This window comes from Vidua chalybeata, chromosome 1, assembly GCF_026979565.1.
Source record: "Vidua chalybeata isolate OUT-0048 chromosome 1, bVidCha1 merged haplotype, whole genome shotgun sequence".
NCBI classification, from domain to species: Eukaryota; Metazoa; Chordata; class Aves; order Passeriformes; family Viduidae; genus Vidua; species Vidua chalybeata.
The window spans coordinates 113,675,868-113,694,006 of NC_071530.1; the positions used below are offsets into that span (position 1 = coordinate 113,675,868).

Below are 18,139 nucleotides of genomic sequence, written 5' to 3' on the forward strand. Positions count from 1 at the left end.
AAACAGTATTTTTATTTTCCAAATAATGATCAAACATAACAAGATTCTTTAGCTTGAATTCCATGGTCCATGTTGGTTATTTCACTCTGAAATTTAGACCATAAATTATCTTTCAAAACTTATATGGTGAGCGTATGTTTAAATGTTCCATTAAATAGTTCTTTTAGGTTTTTTTCTCTCCTTTTTTCCTACCATTTAACATGAAAAAAAAAAAAAAAAAAAAAACTAACTTCTTTACATAAACTTATTATTCTAAATTTTCAGGTGGTCCATTAATCACTGTTCTGAATTTTCAGCAGAATTAAATTAAGAAAAAATAAATTATTTTTTATTCTTATTCTCTCATTCAACTGTACAGAGTATATGAAACCTGACCAGGTAAAATACATGTGCCACAGTGTTTTTCCTCCATATTTGAAAATGAGTAACAAAGTGGTAGTGTTTCAGTAAACCTCTGCCAGCTAGCATTTTCAGAGCACTTCTAGCTTTCAGAGAACAAATTTAAAGCTTTAGAGTGTACATTTGTAATAGCAAGTGATCAAAAAAAAATCCCAAAACATAAATCACTGGTTTAAAAAGCACTGGAAACTCAGCAAAATAAATATTATTCTGTAACACTGGACTCCCCATCATACAAAACATAAGGAAATGTAATTCTGTGAAGACCTATAGGGAACTGAAATTTTTTTCCTGACAAATATCTCAATTTAATAGGTGGATGAATAAACTGAAGAACCAGAACTTTCTTTTCTAGAACAGAAAATCAGTGATGAATTTTGGAGACTAAATAAGAATTATATTGCTCACACTCCATAGAAAGCCATCCATTTCACCTTTGCTATTAGTGATTTTCTATATGTCAAGAGATATTCAGAGCGAATATGGCTTCAGCCTTAAAAAAAAAAAAAAAAAAAAAAAAAAAAAAAAACCTGAAACCATTCCCCAGTAAAAAGCAGATTATCCAGCCCATTGTACAAATGCAAATTAAGCCACCACTAAAGAGCTGTGCAGTGGAATCAATTCTCCTTTTGACCTTAGCTCTTACATGCAATTACCTGCCTTGTTTTAAATAGTTGTTCCCCAGCCAGTGAAAAACGCCTGCTGTTTCCATAGATGCTAATCTCTCTGCAGCCAGACCAGAATTCTGCCTCAACCTCCCTTTCAGAGAACACCGGGATTTAGGATGCTGCAGACACCCATTTTCTTGGGCAGCCAGAGCTTACTCCCTTCCTAAATCATATATCATATATCATGTAGATATACCCCCAGAAGGATGGGATAAGCCAGACATGGAAAAGACACTGCAGAACCCTGGCAAAACCCTTATTTACCTATTCTGTACAATTCAGGTCACTAAATATCACAGAAATTCTGAAATCAAAATTGCCAAAGGCTCAAGGGAGAATTTACTGACATTCTGTAAATATTTGTGGACATTTTACAGACATTTTAAAGGGGTTTTGTGTATACTAAGGGAATGATATCTGTGTGCTGTAGCAAGGATGGGAAGGGGTGGTGGTGATAATGAGGATGTATTGGCTTAGTGGGGCACCTGAGTGGGATGTTTGCCAGAGAAATTGTGGATGCCCCATATCTGGAAGTTTTCATGGTGTTTTGAGTAACCTGATCTAGTGGCAAGTGTCCCTGCCACCCACAGCAGGGGCTTCAACCAGATCATCTTTTAGAGGTCCCTTCCAACCCAAACCATTCTGTGATTCACTCTGTTTGCTTTGCTCAGTTCATGAAGACTCACAGTAAAACTCAGGAACCGAACATCCAAGTCCATCTGTTAGGACTCAAATCACAGTGAAGTACCACAAAATAAAGGAGAAACTGCTGCTTTGCAGTCTAAAAGGTAAAGAAACTTGCAAATTTGCAAGAAAGCACAGGAAGGATTTCTGCTTATGAATTATTGTAACCTAGTGGCCACAAATGCAGAGCTCATGCCTTTTCCACAAAGAAGGAAAAGTGTGCAGTAACCAAAAATTATCTGAAGGGGTCTTTTCCCCTCCTAACTCTGAGATCTGTCCCCCACCAAACTAATTCAACAAATTAACATTTGTCACTATCCATGATTGCTGGTAATCCATCCTGTGCTGTATTCTATGCACCTAAAGAAAGAGGCTGAGTAGTAAACTACTGTCTTAAATGTAATCACAATTTTTTTTTTATGGCCAAACAACCCACTGCACATGCTCAAGTTCTAATTATAAATAATAGTGCTCAACTTCTAAACACCCAGGTTCTGCAGCTAATACAGCACATGAGAGATGAGGGGCCCTGCCCCAGGCAAACACAGGAGATGCTGTCAGAGAGCTCAAGGCCAAGGAAAAAGGGCAATAGCCCATTGGGCAGGGAGAAACTGCTGCAATATAAGTCATTTGCAAAAGGAGATTTCATTTCACACCTGAACTCACAACAGATATAAAACCAGGTTATTGTGTCTGGGATTGGCATTCTAGATACCACTTAGGTCAAGAAAAGCTTCCTGATCCTGTTCATTTACTGATGTTACCAAACATCAAATCCTTCTTCTTATCCCATGGCCTCTACTTTTTCTCTTAATAACAAAGCTGTTTTCCTGCAGTCAAGATGTATAAAGTGATAGATTTTGAGTTATGTAATACAGCAGCTTATTTAGATCAAACCGATTGCATCAGTTAATAACTGCTGGCAACAATAACAAAATCCAGTTCTAAACAGAAAATTGAGTCAAATAAATTAAAGAACAAATCACCCTGATGGAATAATAACCTGCTCATACGGTATTTTATGAGAAAACTTCATCTAAATAAATCCAATAAATTCTGTAGTTATCCATTCAATACTGCTTTTATCCAAGTGGATGATATTTTACACTGAATTTTAGAGAGAAACAATAAACTGCTACATTAAAAATCAAGACAATATTATATCAGCTCCTCTGTGTTCATGAAAGCCATTTCCAATACATGTGTTAAGTGGATTAACTTATATTGCCATATAAGAAGAAATCAAGTTTATCTGGCTGGATTTAATTTCCATTCCATATAGGGAGACTTCCCATTAAGTCAGAAAAGAATTTAAGCTATTTATGAACTCAAGTCTAAATGAAAAAATCTCCAAGCCTCAAAACAGTGGTTTAACTTCTCATTCAGGCTGCAAATACCCACATTCAAATACCTCATCTGCCTAATTTCAGCTATCAGTTTTAAACCAGGTAACTCTCTCCAGCTGGGTGTTGTGACCACCAGTATGGAGTTCTTTGGGAAGTGTCTCCATTTGCTTTGCTGGAGCAGATCCATTCTCTATAGCTGATTCACTGACACAGATTTGACCTGTTTCCTGTGTCTAAAGCAAGTGCTCAGACTATTTTGTCCCATTCTCTGCCCCAATATTTGATTTCCAATGTGAGACACTGTCATGCATCAAGAGACAGCCTGTTTCCAGCATCAGTTCCACTTGGAGCTGGATACAGACTACAACCATCCAAAGATACTGATTTCAAACTGGGGACCCTCCAGTCTCCAGTTCATTCTCTTGGAGAGCCTTATGTTTGCAACATTAATTCAACAGCTCATAGTTATCTCTTTTGGAGGTAAATGTGCAGGATAGATGGTAACATGGTCAGAGTAGTTACCAACAGCATTATTAAACAATTTCTTTCAGTTGAACAAATCACTAACATCTCATCATCTAAACAAAAAATTTAAAGACTACAAAAATAAGAAAAAATCCTGCTACATTAACAATCACCCTGTTAAACTTTGGAAACACCTCAAAGCAAATCAGCTCAGATTATGTAGCTACACTTACAAAAGCAGTCCTGCATTTCAGGAAAACATGTTAGAAGACTTCTAAGTCTTGCAAGTAAAGCCAGGAGTTAACTTCTCCTTAGCTCCATAAGCTTTTGTAGAATCATACTAGTTATATTCCTCAGGAATGCAGATGGGCTCATTCAGAGCAGCCAATATTTAGTTTCAGTTGGTGATATTTTGAGTTTTCAGCCAATGAAGGATGAAGAGAATGAATGACACAAAGAGGGAGGACAGGTAGACCCAAAATACTGATGTGAAATGAGTCAGCACAGGAAAGGCAGTAACTCTTTCCTCAAGAACCATCAGATTAATAAGGTAGCACAGAGTTATCTTTGATTGAGCACCTACATAATGCTACATATCTTCCCCTCAGATCTTCATATTGCTACGCATGGAATAAATTATGAGGTCACTGTGGTGGCACTGATGAAACAAGAACACCTGTGTGATGTGAACAGAACATCTTTGCACTTAGATCTAAAAGAAACTGCTCAAAGAGAGAAAACAGCTTTGGGGGAATGGAGTTTGAGACAACAGAAGTGATTTCCCTATTATCTTCAAAAGAACATCGCCATGGGAATGGACTATAGCAATAGTATATAGTACCCAAATGATTCAGGATGGTTAAGAGGGAAGTGAAGATTCACATATTTGGCCACTGAGTTCCTCAGATGCAAGAGGAACAAAAAACAAATTCAGGTAATGGTACACAAGTGTATTGTCATATCACAGGAATGGTTCTTTTTTTTTGTGAAATAAAGACAAGCCAGCAGACTCAGTCACTAGATAATGATGAAGTACCACATTAACAAAAGCTGCTACAGAAGTAAACAAAAAATAGTTGTGTGAGTACACAATTAAGGCATTTTTAAATGTAGATCTAATACGGCAACCTTTCCCAGGCAGCCATGACTCTGACCTGGCAAAGACAATAAAAACACAGCATATACCCATGTGGTAATTTAGGCTCCACACCATCTTATGAGTTCTGCCTATGCTCCCACACTTAAGATTTTTCTTTTTGGGAGGAGGCATCAGCTCCATTTTAGATAACAGACATACAGTCATGTCTCATAAATTAGTTCTTTCTAACATGGATGTGAGGATTCATGTCAGGACTTGATACCTCTAGCACATCAAGTCAGTGGTGCTCTTCATTTTTGCATTCTGGCTCTAGGAGGAAAGCAGAGTTTGCAATATTACCAGGACCCATCAGAAACAGAGGTCACATTGTTTCTAAGTGATTTCCTGTCTAATTTACTAGAGGAGGTGTCTAGGGGAGAGCTGCTGTCACCAAAGTTTTCAGCAAATGTAGGACAATACCAGCACAAGAATGAGTAAATAAAAATACCCAGGATGAGGGCACAAACTGAAATGCAGAAAGTTTCATTTGAATATGAGGAAAAGCTTCCTTATTTGGAAATCTGGTCACTGAATTAGCCTTTAAAAGGGTTGAAATCAGGAACCACTTGTACAGTAGGGCAGTGCACCAGAGCAGCTAAACACAGCAGATTCCTCACTGGTGCCCTGCTCAAGCTGCCACAGCACTCTGGGGGGAATGGGGTGACCAAGCAATGCCCTGCACTGCTCATGGTGTCTGCCAAAAGAGCTGGGCTCTTTTCCTGAAAACCTTCTTGTTTAGTACAAACCAATGACCTCCTGATGCCATGCCTGGGGAGGGAGGCTACACAGCAAGTTAACTGTGGAGCCTGCTCATTTGCTCTGGCATAAACCCAGATGTTTTCATAACAAATTGCATTGAGAAACAGATTGCTTTGGTTTAACTTCTTTGGCTTATTACACATCCCAGGCTAAAACAATGATGATTAAACAGTATTCCCAAGCACTGCTTTAATTAAGCAGCATCACTAAGTTATTTATGCTACACAGGAGCTCCTGATAATGTTGCAACCTTTAGTTTTAATTCCTTTAATTCAAAGTTGTGCTGAGAAAAAGCACTTTCCTCTACTTTGGTCACCACTTTAGTGACTCACCAGATACTCATTTTCAAAAATGCTAAGAAAAGGGCATGCATTTCAGCTAAAGTAATGTTTATTAGAAGCAAATTCCCAAACTTTTAGAGAAGCTTTATGCAGACACCATTGTAAGGGCTTTTCATGGCAATTATTGTATTCAAAAGACAACAGCCAAAAGGTACTTTAAATGGACACATGACCTGATCTGGCAGTAGAGGTTTTTAAAGCTCAGAAAAGTCAACAAAACCATTTAGGGTCTTTGTCTTTTGTCATCACTGAGGAGGCTCTTCAAAAGCAAGCCAGAAATTATTACATGCTTCAGGAATATAAGGCATCACTTTAATTTGTCCAAGACCAATGCCAGGAACAAAACCAGGATGTTGGGACTCGGGAAGGGTGAATTTACCAAAACAAGAATCCAGGTAGAACCCAGAGGAAGCTGCCCATTTCTCCCTAGTAACCCCTCACAGATCCCAACCCCCCCATCACCTGGCCTGGGTTATTACCAAGGATCCTCCAGGCCATCTCCCTGCCACAACGCCCCAGCCAGGCTACAGGGACACAGCAGAATCCTTTAGCTGCACAGACTCTTTGCTGACAAGTATTTTTAGCTGAACAACCCACCCAGTTCCTCCCATTTGGTGAATGATGACCTCTCAAGCATGGCACACACATCAACCTAAAGGCAGAAAGCCACTATTACTGGCCCTTTGAGTAAGTCTCAGAAGCATCATTTGATCAGGTCTGACTCTATTTCCCTCACTTCACAGGCACTTCAGTAGGTAATAGTCTACCTGCCACTTCACAAAATGACAAGTTTTATCTGCAATTTCTAACAGTGTCACATAATAGAAAAAGAATATAAAGACTGAAAAAAATAGTAGCTTTAAAGGAAGTACTAACAATTCTCATCCTGGAAAAGCTGTGTGGAGGTTTTTAGCCATAATTGCACCAGAAGAAAATACCACCTCTCCTGGCTTGCTTGGTGTTTGTTCCTCAGGGGGAACATGTTTTCCTGCAGACATGGTGGAAGAGAGAAAATTGAAGCTGCAGGTCTGCTTAGGGAAGCAGATTGGCAGCAATGAAATACATTCAGCACAAGCCATGAGACTTCTGCTGCTTTGCCATGCTCCCAGAGAGCCAGCAGGTTAAGTGGGAATGCAGAGCAGTCCTTCCTTGCCCTTGGAGCTGGCACTTGTATGCAGACACAGCTCTGCACCAGGCAGTTAACCCAGCCACCTTCAGGGGACAGTGAAACAGCCACGTGTGCGCTGAGCTGAAGCCTCAGCACACTGTCCTCTAGGGGTTGGGTTTGTTGGATTGTTTCCTCAAGGCAAGCCAGGTGGTGGCTGTCTGTCTACAGAGAGAGGGGAGAAAAGTCAACAGCATCAATTGTTGTATGCCTCTTGCGAGGTCATACCAGCTTTTGACAGCTGAAGGGCAGCTTGAGAGCCTCCACTCTTTTGGCATCCCTTTACCTGACAAAAATCCTCAACTGGGGACAAGGAAAAGCAAACAGCTAGAGATGTTGCATCACAGATATTTCAAATTAAATATGGCTTGAGACACTTACCAGTGGGAGAGTTAGATGGCACAGAGCAGTCTACCTTGAAAAAGACTAAGATTTACTTCCTTTTATGTAAGTCATTAGCATAATCTACACAGGCTGCAATGGAGTTCCTTTCAGTGTTTCTCAAAATGTGGTTTACACTTCTCTGCTAATAATTTATGGTAATTAGGAAACTAATTAGAAAAAACTACCTTTTTATTATTTTTGTTACTATTCATTTATTTCAGAATTTTCTTTTATATTGGTAATACATTAGCTAATTCTGTCAGGCTACTGAGTTCAGGACATGCAGATTAAATTTCAAGTATCATGCTGCTGATATTGTGGAGCCTGAATCTTGTGGTGTATGACAGAGTGAAAGCAAAATACATCTATTACAAGCACTGCATAAAAATGGCCTTTATGAACTGGCTTTTAAAACATTTTTTAAAACTGTGATTTGCCATATCTGCTGACAACAATAGTTTAAACAGTAGTCTCACTGCCAGCAAGAGATATTGTTTGCATCCCCTTTACTCCAGAAAGAAACATCTCTGTCTCCTCAAAAGACAAACTTAGAATCCAAAATGTTCATAAAACATGCCAGAGATTATGTAGCAGAAAGGAAGGCCAGAGTAGACCAGAGGTCATCCCAAGAGATGAAAGTCCTCAGTTGTGTACAGTTGTTTTGCATGCAATGAACCAGCTAACAGGAAATTCAGACTGTGCATTGAGAGCAGGGACACAGGATGGAGAACAGAAGATTAAAAAATATGCCAGTGGTTTGATGGAATGATGGACAACACCACTTGTCCTCCATGCTGACTTACAACATCACAAGAGTCCATGGAAGTCCATCAATTACTACAGTGGATTAGGAAACAAAGACCATAAAAGGAAGATTCCAGAAATCAACAAAATTCATTTTATCTCCAGATATGGCACAGAGGCATTACAGGACAAACAGACTAAAAGAAGTTACAGGGCCTAGCCCTGCAGGGCAGTCAAAGTCATGATGTTTGGCCCAGGTTAAAGGCTATTTAGGTAAGAAAATTGGAACTTCCATAGACACAAAATCTAGGAAGCTTAATGTATTCTCTTTAAGGAAAGATTTTATCTCATTCCAGATTTCTTAGAAGACAAAAATCAGCACTGTGCATACGAAGTCAGAGGTGATAAAATTCAGAACATTCAATGTCTCTAAGTGAGAAAAAAAAATAAAGAAAAAAGGCCTGCCAGATAAAGAGCAAAATTATAAAAATCTTGACTATTTCTTTAGAAATAGAATTTGATAGAGTTTGAACTAGAAAATATAAGAAAAACAGGTAAAATACAACAAGATAGAAGAGGCATAGTCTTTTCTTATCAGAGGAAAGTAACTATTTTTTCTAAAACATTTCCCTTATTCTAGGTCTCATCCATCATCTGCTTGACATAGCAATAAAATATATTTAAATTGTGAAATTCTACCAATTCTAAGATAAATTAGAATATAATACAGAAAGAACTAGATGACACCTAAGAACTGAAATTTTGAGGTGTGACATTCAGACACACAACAGAAGGTACAATTTATGCAATTCCTGTAAAAGGACTTCACCAAAGACATGCCAGATGGATTTTAGTATTTCATCAGTACTCTCTTGCCTAGACACTTGGATAGGAAAGGACCAGCTTCTTTCAAGTGCACCAGCTGGGGAAGCCAGATAAAGTGATTCTTTGTAAATGCATTGTAATCTTTGCAAATCTCCAAAGATGGAGATAGGCCGTGATCTTCTAGCAGAAAAAAAAAGAAAAAAATAGCTGTTGCCATGATCCCCACACTGACAGACTCATAATCCAAAGCTGCATTTTAGCCACCTACACTTGACAGAACAGACTTGTTTTGCACCCTTCCTTACCACAAGAAAATTGCCTAGAGAATGATGACCTTTAAGTCCACAATTTATCATGATTCCTTCCTATAAAATAGTCTGATATTGTAGCAGTTCTGTGATTTCTAAATCAATAGGTTTTAACCGTCATTGCTGCAATCAGCTGTCCAGTTTCTTTGCCCATTCTTGGCAGAGCTGGATACATGCAGCTTTTTAAAAGACTCAATGAATGACACTGAAAAAGTTATTTTCACCTTAACAGTTTGCACAGAATCCAGACACGGCAAACTGAAGAGCCTTGGAAAAATTATGTTATGAATATGCTCAGAAAGGCACCAAAGATGGCTCTTGAAAATCTGAATTTTTCCCTTTTATTGTGCATCTCTAGGAAAATCTGTGAGATTATCAAGTGTATATATATATATATATATATATATGTACATATATATATATATATAACCTTTCTGTCCACTTTTATATGAAGAGGGATTATTTTTTCTTTTCCCAGTTTTGCCTCAAATTAAAATTACTTTTCCATAGTATAGAAATTATCTTTGACATAACCAAGAAAGAGAATGAAAACAGTGCAATACAATCAGTCATTATTCCTTTTTTTTTTTTTATTGATTAGGCTCCTTACTATACAGTAATTTAGGTTAAAAGCGGCAGTGAGGCCAAGGGGCAGGCCACGAAAAATATTCTTAAACAAAGGATACTGGCAGTTTTTAGCAAAACTTGTGTTCAGCAATGTCTCATGCATCTCAGAACCAGTTATGCCAATGAAATATGCACACCACAAGGTAAAGAGTTCTGAGGTAGCTCCCTAAATACAGCACCTAACTTTTACAAGACAGTTTGTTGCTTTCTGTGGTATTCAAATGATGATCCCCTTGGCCATTTGTACATCTTAACAGCAGTTCAGACTTTTTTAATAATCATTTTGTAGTCTAAGAGGAAGTAAATACAATTAATAACATACCTGGTCATCACAAGAACACAAGCTCTCTTCTCAGCTTTGACAACATGCGGCTCTAAGAAGACAACTCCCAACTATTCTGCAGAAGCTGCCAAAGGGAAAAGCAAAAACTTTTGTATAGAGATGAGTCAACTAGTTTCCCTCTGAGTCCTTGTCACTTACTGCATGCACTTACTGCATAAAACCAGCATGTCATATTCCTGAAAAGGTATAGACCCAGCAGCTCCAAGTGTTAGAAATTAGTGACCATCTTCATTTGTTCACACCAGCGCACAAAGGTATTTTTGAAGCTCAGATGAGATACTGAAAAGAGGTCTGAGGTAGCATGGTATACCCAGGGCCTGGGCAACCCATCTCCTGCTCAACCCTGATTTGGTTCCAGCAGAGTATCTCACTGGCCAAGACCAAAATCTGACCTCCTCTTCACCTGACTTGCAGGCCTTAAGATCTCAACCAGCTTGTGGGAATAATAAACATTCAGTAAGCACATGATTAAAGGCATTTTCCTGCCTTAGTTCTAGGTGTCAGTACTTCATCATGCATCCCTCCTACATAGAATTGTTACAGGTTTAAATTATTTTCACAGTTGCTGTGTCTTGTAAACTTACTCAAATTTATTTCCCCTTCAGATTTCAGACCAAAACCAAAAGTTCAAAGAACATCATTTAACCAGAAAAGTAAAAGAAATCTCAAATGCAAAACTTAAAAGTCAGTTTATCTAAAGATTTCAAAGGCTCTTTTACTTTAATTAAACTCCAGGAAAATTAATGGAAAATTAAACTCCATTTTGTTGGATGAAACATAAGAGTGAAATCAGAAGTTAGGAAAACAAGTGAATTTCACCCAGAGAAGACGGATTACCCTAATTTGGAGGATGATGACTGCATCTCCTCGCTTTAGGAGCAAGTTAGTCATCTGGTCCATGGCAGCTCATCTCCAGCCATCTCTAAATCTTCACATCACCAGAGGGAACAAAGGAAGCTGCTGGCACACGTTTCTTTTCCTGACACTGTGCTCTACCTACACTGTCATCACACAGCTTTGAAGCACCCAACATGCCACCATGGCATCTGCCTGCCTGCACCATGCCAAATTTGGGGAGAAAGAAGCTGAGCAAGTAAAGTGAGTAATGCAAACAGGTGAATAGTAAAAACAACACTCGGTAGCAAAAGCTAGCACTAGGCCTATGAGACAAAAAAAGAGATTAAGTAGAAAGTTTTATTAATTAATTAAAATTCAACAAAAACTTTTGGTTGATTTTCCTGATTCCAAAGGTTAAAAGCTCAACAGCTCTATCCTTCTTTCTCTCTTGGCACCACATATGAAGGCCTTTCACTGCCAACAAGTGGATGGGAGATGAAGAACCCACATCTTGAAATTGCTCTGCAGCTCCCTGCTATGCCAAGATTCCCCAGGACCTGTAGGACACCATGAGCAGTCTGACACCTGCAGATATCTCAGCTCTGGCAACTTCAGTCCAAATTACTGGTTGCACAACAAAGTCCTCTGTAACACCCTCCCCTGCAGGTTTCCAGGCTTCTTAAGGTACAACTGTTGGCAGGAACTCACTCAGACCCAACCTTTGAGCCACCTGAATGTTACCACTGACAGCTGGAAATCTCAGAGCTTGCAGGCTTTCAGGTTTCACAGGCACCAGGACATCAATAGCATACAGGGATATAAGTGAAACTTCAGAACCATTGCTTTAATTAGAGAGCTGTTGGACACAAGGTGGTAACTAAATGTCAGAGAATGCCAGGTATCACACAGTTTAGAAACACACCACATGATGAAGAATTAAATTATGCACAGGATAATACTAGCAAAGCAGGAGAGTTTATTTGTATAATACATGAAAATAATAGTCAGATGTTTTAGGTCAACCCCTGGAAGCAATTTAGTTTCACGTTATGAGTAACTTGGTTATTCTAGCTCCTCTAGAAATTGAAGAGGTTTCCAGTGGTCATATTCATCATGTTTACTTCTATGATTCAATCCCAGATCTCCTTACCCAGCAGTGCTTTAGTGTTCCCTTTGGAAAAGGAAACAACACACTTGGTTTTGAAGGTGGGGAGATATTCCTTTCTCATTAATGCCACATCACAGTTCTTAGACTCAACATTACAGCTCTAGCCATAGAACCAATCTTTTATAGCAGTCTTAGGCCCTGATTACACTGACAAGTGTGACATGAAAAGCTGATTTGTAGAGCAAGACACTCAGTGCTAATTCAGCATTCACCCCATATGCATTTCTAAAGGCCATACTTCAAACAAAATCTTACATGGTCCAGTAGACTGAACACTTGCCACATAGCCAAGACACACAGGATGTACAGTGTGACGTACATCATGCAAGATGTACATCCTGTCCTGAGATTCAGCTTGCTTGGAGAAGAACCCCATTCATGGGCTGACACCACCATGCAATATAAACTGAAGTGTGAAATGCAGGGAGGACTCAGAGATTCATTTCAAGAGCATTCAAGTGACCCAAGGGAAGAATGGCAGTGTAGGTGCACCCCTGCTCTCCCAACTGCTTCCCACACCACCTGTATCCCCCAGCACTGCAGGAATATGCAGTGCTAAGATCTACTCACATAAACTGACTGTCGTTGGAGTGAGGGTTAATTCTTTTCAGGCTTCAGCATGTATCCTTGTGATACTGACTGCAATATCAAAGCCTTTGTCTTCTATATGCAAAACTAAGCAACAGTCATTAAGCTACACAATCTAATTTTAATTAAGCAGACCAAGAAATCATCAACCTGTAGTCCTCTAACTCTCTTCTCTCTCCATTGCAATAGTGGTCAAATTTTAATTATATACTATGAAAATCCAGGCTGGATAAGGGAAGTTTTCCCAATTAGTCTTTTCACTTGATGACAAAGTACTCAAAGCTTCCTCAAAGACTTGTACCTCAAATGACTACTGACAAGATTAAGAATTATGTTCACTTTTTTTTTTAAATTCTAATAATGAATCACAAGAATATTAACTGCTTGGTATTGCAAGTGCCTGGAGCCAGGCTTCTATCTATGCAACAAAACTGTTCTCATATGCCAAGCCAATATCAGCTTAAATTTATTGATTATATATTTTATACTGTCAGAAGCTACAAAACACAGAAAATATTGACAACCAAATTATCTGGCTTAATATAAAAGAAATACAATGGATTTTGGGATGAAACCAGAACCCTAACATATACAAGTATTTTCAATAACCAAAAACTCCATGAAATTATAATTTCAGCAGTTAGTAGTGCACATTTGAAAAAAAAAAATAAAAACAACCCTCAACTTGATCTCTGATCTACAGCCTTAACCACTGGTGTTACACAGCTGGACTAATAATCTTGAGCGTATGTTTTCACTGATGGAGCGTATGTTTTCACTGATTTGCTCATTTTCTTTTCCTCTTCTCATTTCCAGATTTTTAATGTAGTTTCTAACAAGAGAACTATCCCACCCCCCAAAAAAACTCCACCCATACATTTGCTTTTATATACAATTTTAACACTGTTTTGAGACTTGGTATATATTTTAGTATTGATAATCAATATTTCTTAGGCTACTGCACTTTCTATGAAACACTAAGTCAAAGCTTTATTAATTTGTCTGAGACATAAGGGGACAACTTACTTTTCTTGGAAAGTGACAACACTGATAACCCACTAAAAGAAGAGAAACATTTTTCTAGGCTAATTATAATATCCATTATGGAATGGATATCTTTTAATAATAGTCTTTATTATGAGAATAAATACATAAAACAAATGGAATATATTAGCCACATTTCCTCATATACATTCAGAATAGAACAAGAAGCTAATAGGCATAATCAGCAGAACCAGTTGAACAAACAAATTTTTAGGAAGCCAACAACACTAGAGGAAAGCTGGAATGTTTATGCACCCATAGCAGACAAAGAGTATGTGATTTCAGAATTTCTTTTGTATTCATTTCAAGACAAACACACTGTAGTTGTAAGCATGAACTGCATGAACTGATGGAAGTGTTTAGCTCCGTGCTGTGGCCGTCTGAGGTTGTTCTGACTGCAACTGCTTCCCAAGGTATTCCCTGAAATACAACAAAAAATTAGATTGAGAAATGTTCTGGAGAGTGGGGAGTGCAACAGTGGTGGGAATTACAAAGTGAATACAGAAGAAAAAGCTTTAAGTTCAGAATTAATCCCTCAGATAATATCAATTGGAGCAACAATGAGAGCACCCGAGCTTTAGATATCCATCATCTGCCCTATGAAAATAAAGTACAAATCAAACATCAACAAAGCTGTCTAGAAAAGGAAGGAACCCAATGGGAACATTTAGAAGCCCTGAAAACTGACACAGAACACCCATGAAGCAGATAAATTTTGCTTGTTGAATACATATTTTAGAACCTGTGGCAAAACATTTAAAAGTATCTCTTTCCACAACCCAGCTGCAGGTGCATGAGTAACACAAAGGACATACTGGCAATACAATAGGCAAGCAAAACAGACACTGACTCAATAATTACATATTCAAGTTGAGAAAAATAAAATATAATCAAACCATGCCCACTGTATACCAACATTTTCTTTAAAGTGTTTTCCTCACCTGCACTTTGAAGTGCACTAAGCCACTTACTTTCTATCTCTCCTCTCAACACTGGAACATCTCCCACATTACTAGCACTTGCCCTGAGCAACAGTGTCTAAATCCCACAGAAAAACACTGCACAGTTCTTCTGAACGTTACAATCCTTCACTCTCTCTTGTGAAAGCAGATCAACACTTCACAAAAAAGAATCACAAAAAAGCTGAAAGGGGTCTTTAATAATAGCACCTGGGTTGCTGCTTGTCACAGAAAATACAGTAATTGTACCACTGTATCAAGTGGAAGAGAGGTTTCAGGATGCGTGAAATGTAGGCGTTCTTTTTCTACTGCTGATCATACACTTAGTACTGTGCTTTCTCACTACACAGATATTTCAACCTACACAGGTTAAGCACTAGAAGCATCTCAGAGGAATGATGTTCAGAAAGAAGTCTCAAAAAAACCCCATATAACTCAAGAGTATGTGCTTTTGCTTTATTAAAAAAATTAATTTAAAATATCAGGTTTTTTGCACATTTCAAAAACTAGTTTTCAGCTTAGTGTCCTGTTGAACAGTTATTCCTTATGCATTGCAATTCCTATTGCACAATGAAGTTCAGCACCTGAACTGCTGAACCCAACACCACTCTTCACAGTTTTAACATTAAGCATCCAGAAAACCAAAATTTCAAACACCTCTAGCAAAGAAAATAACACATAATTTGTATGCTGAACCATATGTTATGATTTAGCACCTTCATTTACAGCTTCATCAGGTGTTGCTGTAAAATCATAGTATTTTAATGCTTGGGCCCCACTTAATAGATACAACTCCTGCTCGTAACAGACAGGTTATCACCCTCAAAGTAGAGGCTCCTGCTGGCAAAGAAGGAAGTGAGCTGCTCTCTTGTGGTTTTGCAGGACTCAAAACTGTACCAGCAAAACAAAATTTGACAGTCATCCAAAAACACAGACAGCAACTATGGAGAACTTCCACACTCACCAAACTTCTTTCTGCTCCCCCTATGGTTTTGGTTGTCTTTTTTCATTTGTTTCATGCCTATATGCATGTACTGATTCTAGTATTTCTTCTCTGACATCCAGCCTTGAAACCAACTGACACTTGCTGCATACATGGCTCTGCTCATCATATTACAAGCCCACAACATTATTTATTCTTAAAGCACAGATGAACCATATTGAATGTGAATTTCCCACACTATTACTTTGAAGTAGGAAAAGCAATCAAGCTAATAATCCATAACACTACAACTACTACAGAGCTTACACTGTTTCAGATGCATGGCCAAGGATTTCTAAAAACCCCACTAGAGTGCAGTGCAGTCAGCAAAAATCTCCAAGGCAGCAGAGCAGTAGCACATTTTGTAGGTATTTAGTGCCTTCACACACATATTCAACTTCTACAGTAAGTAGAACGGTATCTTCCCTAGAAAACCTTTTGTAGGTGTAATGTTTAAGTCTAGGGTCAAGGAAAAGCTCTCATCCCATTTCCCCATACAGAATGAGCACCTGCAGTTACAGTTCTACATTGTCATGCTGCAAACCCAAGTGAAAATCCCTTGGTGTTCCTACCCCATCACCTCTTTAGCTACCACCAAGGGCCACTGAAATGCAAAAACCTTGCATTACAAGCTGTTAGAAGGATCACTTAACTTTCTGTTTGGTTATCACTTACATTTGAGGGTCACTGGTTAACCCAGGACAAATTATTGCATGGTCTAGATTAGATGAACATGGAATCATAGAATGGTTTGGGTTGGAAGGGACCTTAAAGATCATCTGATTCCAAACCCTCTGCCATGGGCGGGGACACCTTTGACTACACCAGGTTGCTGAGAGACCCCTCCAACCTGGCCTTGAATACTCCACAGGATGGGGCATCCACAGATTCTCCAGGAAACCTCTTCCAGTGTCTCACTACCCTCACAGGAAGTAATTCTTCCTGATATCTAATCTAAATCAGCCCTGTTTTATTTCACAGCCATTACCCCTTGGCTTTATGAGAAGGCTCTCTCCAGCCTTCCTGTAGGGCTCCTTTAGGTACTGTAAAGGTGCTCTAACATCTCCCCAGAGCCTTCTCTTATCCAGGCTTAACAAATCCCAACTCAGAGCTTTTCCTCACAGGACAGGTGTTCTATGCCTCTAAATCATCTTCATAGCTCTCCTTTGGACCTGCTCCAAAATGTTAAGTAGGACCCTATTCTCCCACTGCTAAAACACATATTAAAAGAATAAGAAGATTCAAATATATTTTATAAATACTGGTATTTCATCCCATTAGGAGGTTAAGAAGCACTGTAAGCTCCAAACTTCACTCATAAGTTGGACATAAGTGTCCAACTTATAAATTAAGGGTCTAAGAGTTTATCCTGCACTGATACTTAGTTAATCTTAAGAGAAAAACTGGGATTTTAAAATTACTATTTACCTCACAAAATTAAAGTCACCTGTAAGAATGCAAGCCTTCAATGCATTGCACTATAAGAGCATGTATGATGAAAGGATGGATCTTGTCATATGATAACAAATCAGTTAATAAAATATTTAAAATAACATCTGAGATTTGTGATGCACACACAAACCACTACAACGGACAGTAATGACATAATGACTTTTTTTTTTTTTTTTAATTGCAAGCTATAAGCCCAAGAACTGGACCACTACAAGATATTTTAAACCATTTTCCTCACATTATAACAGAAAGGCCTTTATAAAAAGAAGATGGTATAGCCATCTTCTCACTTCCTTCAACATAAAACCATCCTTATTAAAAGCATATGAAGCTAGTGCAAACAAGTTTGCATTTACAGATAACAGCATTCAAACATTAAACAACTGATTTCATATAAATTTACAAGAACAAAAAATATTACCTCTCCACTGCAGAAAAGCTTCAAACGTGCAACTGTATTACATCACTTTTGAGACTAACTATAAAATCTTCCATTTGTCAGTTAAAACTCAGATCAACAACCACACACTTTCACTTCCCTGGTCACCCAAAAGTCTAAAGTGAAGCATAAGTAATTTCCATTTGCAAATTAATCTCTTCATTCTTACTAGAACAACCAAGTGATATTGCTTTCACTCTAGAAATTTCCCCTTTTTTGGGCCTCTTTTTTAACACACATTTTCTGCTGTTTCCAAAGTGTTTTTTTCCAAGAAGAAAAGGAAGCTTAGAGATGAATACATTAATTCATTTTGTCTCAAATAGTTATTCTAATTTGTTTCTTCCTTTTGTTTAATTTAATCAATTTTTTTTTCTCATGAGAGCCACTGACACCGTGAAGCAGAGATACACTTAAATGTCATAATTGAAACAAATGCTTAAAATTTATTTAGGAAAAGGCACACAGAACTGATCC

At 38.3% G+C, this 18,139-nt stretch overlaps 1 protein-coding gene across 2 annotated transcripts in view; it reads right to left on the reverse strand.

The window, feature by feature from the left end:
- Positions 1-13,231: 13,231 nt before the first annotated feature.
- ATP6V1H (ATPase H+ transporting V1 subunit H) overlaps positions 13,232-18,139 on the reverse strand; it is a 48,360-nt gene continuing 43,452 nt past the window's right edge. For both annotated transcript variants that reach the window (XM_053946946.1, XM_053946938.1), the window contains one exon: positions 13,232-14,253. In XM_053946946.1, coding sequence (XP_053802921.1) covers positions 14,193-14,253 — 61 coding nt within the window. In that variant the 3' untranslated portion in view covers positions 13,232-14,192. The remainder of the gene's footprint in view (positions 14,254-18,139) is intronic.